This window comes from Penaeus vannamei, chromosome 28 (assembly GCF_042767895.1).
Source record: "Penaeus vannamei isolate JL-2024 chromosome 28, ASM4276789v1, whole genome shotgun sequence".
NCBI lineage: Eukaryota > Metazoa > Arthropoda > Malacostraca > Decapoda > Penaeidae > Penaeus > Penaeus vannamei.
This window is the reverse complement of record NC_091576.1, coordinates 10,540,926-10,545,925: the sequence shown is the minus strand read 5'-3', so window position 1 is coordinate 10,545,925 and position 5,000 is coordinate 10,540,926. Positions and strand designations below refer to the sequence as shown.

General features: G+C 40.0%; 1 protein-coding gene across 1 annotated transcript in view; it reads right to left on the bottom strand.

Moving 5' to 3' along the window:
* The window catches only part of LOC113802859 (uncharacterized), an 18,316-nt gene extending 15,044 nt beyond the window's left edge, over nucleotides 1-3,272 (bottom strand). Inside the window, exons 1-4 of the mRNA XM_070141517.1 lie at nucleotides 3,164-3,272; nucleotides 1,926-2,934; nucleotides 1,084-1,793; nucleotides 1-959 (exon numbers count right to left, since the gene is read on the bottom strand). The exon at nucleotides 1-959 is cut by the window's left edge and continues 25 nt beyond it. Coding sequence (XP_069997618.1) covers nucleotides 1-959; nucleotides 1,084-1,793; nucleotides 1,926-2,934; nucleotides 3,164-3,272 — 2,787 coding nt within the window. The remainder of the gene's footprint in view (nucleotides 960-1,083; nucleotides 1,794-1,925; nucleotides 2,935-3,163) is intronic.
* Nucleotides 3,273-5,000: the final 1,728 nt, after the last annotated feature.

Here is a 5,000-nt window from a genome sequence, read left to right as displayed (position 1 = left end):
GCAGTCGTTCACATAAAAGTTGCGAAGAGCTGTGTTCAGTACTTCTGAATACATGTTGCGATACTCTTCAACTACCTTTTGAAGGGCATAATTTGCACAGCTCGGGCTCCATACTCCTCCAAAGATATGAGCTGTCATTCGTAAGGTCTGTAGGGGTTGTGATGTGTTGTTCTCAAACCACAGAAAGCGAAGTGAATCTCTGTCTTCAGGGGTAACACGCACTTGATGAAACATGGACTCTATATCGGCCATAAATGCCACTGCTCCTTGTCGGAATTTCAACAGAACACCAACACGTCCATTGGTCAACTCTGGTCCCTGATGCACATGATCATTGAGTGAAGAGCCACCATACTTAGCAGCACAGTCAAAAACAATGCGACACTTTTCTGGTTTCTTTGGATTCAACACAGGGTGGTGCGGCAGATACCACACTTTGCTGTCATGGCGGTGCAAGTCTTTTTCAGGGACTACTTCTGCATATCCTTTTTTTAACAGTTTGTGGATTTCTTCAGAGTATTTTCTTTTTAGTGTGCCATCCTTGTTAAGGCGCTTGGTTAGTGATATTAACCTCTTCTCGGCTAGGAATTTGTTGTCAGGTAAACTAGGTCGCTGTGCCTTGAATGGTATACTCAATGCATAATGTCCCTCTATCACCTGGAGTGTATTGTTCCATGTGTCAACTGCTTTCTGGTCACTAACTGACCAGCCCTTCTCTTCTGCAAAGGCATCTATCTCCCATAGTCTCTTCATATCACCTTCCAATGGTACACTTGCCTGTATCAAATATGAAAAATTAGTCAACTTACCAAAAGGGTTCACTGGTCCATTTATGACCCAGCCTAGTGGTGTGAGCAAGGCAAAAGGTTGTCCCTGTTTACATCTTTTGACATCAGTTGGCAGCAATAAGTCTGAAGAGTCTTGGCCAATCAGTAAGTGCACTTGGTCTACCTTCACTTCTGGTAAATCCAAATCTCTAAGGTGCGGTCACCGCACAACATCCATTTGTGTTAATCTACCTGTGAGATCTATATTCAGACTTGGTCTCACAGTTGCTTCTATATTGTATTGTAAGTCACTAACCTGTCACACTGGAAACAGTTAAAGACACTACTGTTGTTTCCACAGACATTCGGTTCTGTGTAAGTGTGGTTAACTCCAAATTGTGCATAGTTCCTTGGACTCCTAAATGATTGCACAGAAACTCACTGCAGTAAGTAGCGTTACTACCAAGATCAAGCATAGCATAAGTGTCAATGTAGACATCAGAGCCTGGACGCCACACTCTTGCAGGTACAATTGGCATAGCAAGTTTACCTCCACATGTACGAACATAATGGCTGCTCTGATTTGTTGTGATTGATGATGATGTGGTTGATATATTCTGATCTGATACTGGAATTGGATTCCCTGTGTTGTCCACATAACCAACCTGCAGTCTAGTTGGCATATGAAGAAACTTGTGTTTGAGGCCACATCCACTAATGTTGCATACAAAACTTCTGGGACAGGTTTTCCCTATATGTCCCTTGGCAAAACAATTTATACACAATGCTTTTGACATCACAAAGTTCCTACGATCCTTAATCTTCATGGCTTTGAATCGTAAACACTGAGTCATATAATGTTCTTGTCCACAGCAAGGGCAGCCCTCAGAATTCTGTGTTCTATTCTCGGATGTAACTGACTGCTTGTTCACTGACCTGGCTTTCACAGAAAAGCTTCCAATTCTCCTCTTCTCAGTTCCCTTATGACTGATTTCTTTATCCCTTCTGAGCTCATTGAAAGAAACTCTAGAAAATATGGGGTCATTAGCTTCTTCTGCTCCATCAATAATGAAGTCGACCAGGTCCTTCAACTTGGGTATTCGCTTCTGATCTTTCTTTATAATATGATTTTCATGAGATCATCTGTCTTGCAAGTACTGCGGTAATTTCCTCCAAATGGCCTGTAAACTAGCTGCATTGTCTAACTCTTTCTCATGACCCATGCTCTTTAAAGTCTGATAATAGCACTTAAGGTCATCAGCAAAATCTCTAAGTTCGGAGGGTCCCTTTAAATTAGGTCTGTTTATAATCCTCTGTATCCACTTCTCTGAAATTTCATAATTATTTCCATATTTTTCTTCTAAAATTGTCAGTGCTTGAACATATCCATCTTCTGGTTCCATAGTCTCACAGCAATTAAGTATCCTCCTGGCATTACCTTTACAGTATTGCATTAAACATGACAGTTTTGATGCCGAGTCTATATTCTTTGTATTCACTATGGCCAAAAAACTTCTTATGAATGGCCAATATCGCAAGGAATCACCATCAAAGGTTTGCAGTTCTCGACGAGGTAGCTGAAGAGAGTCCACTATACTCTGTTGTTGCACATGTGATTCATTCAACACTTCACTTACAGCACCTGCGATCACTGTTTTCACAAACATTATCTGCTCACTTTCCTCACTTGTTATGTTTAATGGTTCCCAAGACAATCTTGATGGTCTGGTAGAGCTACGTTGAGGTGTACTTCTAACAGGTATGGTCCTTTCACCATCAGCATGTCGCGGAGTAGACATAAGGGGTATATTAAGTGCGGGACCCATGCCTTTGGTTTTGGTATGTATTTCTCGTTGCTCCAGTTCCTCTTCCAGGCACTGTTGTTTAACCAGATCATCTTGTCTTTCTTTCTGCAATCGGACTTCATTTAGGTATTTCTCCTGTTGCAGTTGGCGATTATACATCTGAGCCTTGAGCTTCATCTTGTATATTTCTTCTTCTAATGCTCTAGCCCTTTCAATGTCAGCAAGAGCTTGTGTTGTTTTACGATACTCTTCTTCCAATGCTGCCATGTCAGGAACAATGAGGGGTTTGTTGGTGATGAAATCATCCTCTTCATCTGCCACCAGGATGTCGTCTGCCACTTTCTCTTCCTCGTCCTCTTCACCTGCAATCCATGTGTAAATGGCTTGTTCAAAACTTTCAGCATTATCGATGACTGTTTGACGAAATTGCATAGCCTCTTGTTTTGCTCCGTCATCCTTAAGTGATGCTATGTACAGCTGATGAGCTTCCTCAAATCGTTGCACTATTTCAGGTAATGAGCTGATCTTTTCTTTAACCTTTTCAACATGTTCCTTGTTTTTTTGGGATATTATCAATATTATTTATCAAACGTGTAATAAGTCCTTTTGCTAATCCACGCTCTTTTCTAATGCCAGCCAAGTCTTCTACCTCAGAAGCCATTCCGAGGTCAGCTTCAATTTCTTCACGAGTGGAGGCCATTTTCGTACACACTGGCATAAACTTCAGCAATGTAGTTCACAAAGATTCACACTAAGTCAACAGTACTTTAATGCTCACTTGTTTCAAGATTTTAAAACTATGTACTTTCAAAGTTCAACTGTGCCGAGATATTAAATCTATGTATTTCAAGGTTCACTTATCTCAAGTTTCTAATCTAACACATGATTTCAAACTAGCCCCAGATTTCAAAACTATGGCCGAAAATTCAAAACTATGGCCGAGAATTCAAAACTATTACACCCATAGTGTAAGGGGAATATTGTTCATTGGTATTCAGGCCAAAATTCAAACACACGTCTTCATTTCAAAAGAGTCTATTCTTCTAAAGGTACATTTAACAGCACTTGAATGTGTTGGAGACGAACATATGGCCTTGCTTGAAGTTAGATACGACGATATGACAGTATGACGGTATGACGCTACGACGGTATGACGCTATGACGGTATGACGCTATGACGGTTTTGACTGTAAACAAGATGTTCATAATTAAATTTCTAAAGTTTAAAAACAAAAATTGATTTCCATCAATACAGCTAACATATTACAATTCCAAACTTATTTTAACTGGTAAAATTTCAGATTCTGCCAGCCTCCTCCTTTCGAAACGATTGTTTTCGGAATGGATAATTCCTTCGATGTTTAGCGCTGTAATGCTGTTGTTCTCCGTCGAATCTGACTGCTTGAGCAGTGACGTAACTTGTACTTCTCGACATCAGAGTTGCTTAAGCGAAGGATTCGCAATATGTTTGGGAAAAATTTGCATGATTTACACAGCAAAACATATGAAAACAACTAACAAAAGCTTTAAATCGTGTTTGTTTTAACTCTACGGAAAAAAAGACGCACGTTTCACCAATATAATTATGGTCTACTAATGTGCGATTAAATCTGGGCTTACTTTTTGTCTGGTTGCCTCACAATACAAAAGCAATAAATTTTGATTACACAAAAATAGCCAATATCCCGAGCATGTCTGTCTGCCGCGAAGGAACGCCCATGAGCCTGAAGAGCGAGCAACATTTTCGTCATTAATGGGTGAATAAGAGCCCGCTGTAGCTTAACCTATGATATATCCTACTATTTCTTCCGTTCTATAAGATGGCGGTGTCCATTTCCCTCTATCATTGTGCGTCACACAAACGGTTAACCTCATTTCTTCATAATTTTCAATTTTACGTAAAACCTGGGGCGCTGCTCACATCGGACAGGATTGCGCTGCGCAGCATGGACATGGCGTCCTCCATGGAGCTGCCGCTCTTTCAGTTATTGCTGTCGCACGTTACATTTAACATTAGTTAATCGATGGGAATAATGTTAGAGCCCCCTTCTATGCACAAATCGAGTCAAATCACACCCCCCAAAAGGTTTGTGCACTCGTTGTGAGACCCTCCCATCAGAAGTTTTTCCGTGATATTCCCGCAACATCATCCTGGTCCCATTCATTATGGCAATTTGATTGCGCGCGCAGTTATTGTACACCGATTCAATGGCGATGTATGCAACAGACAAAAGAAATTAACGTTTAATATTTATCATTAATATTGAGTTTGCTAATATTCTGCCTGCGTTTATTGCAAAATAAGACAAAGAATTAGTCGCATTCGATTAATATTTGAGTATATATATATATATATATATATATATATATATATATATATATATATATATATTCGTGCAATATGCAATGTGTGTAATACACCGGTTCT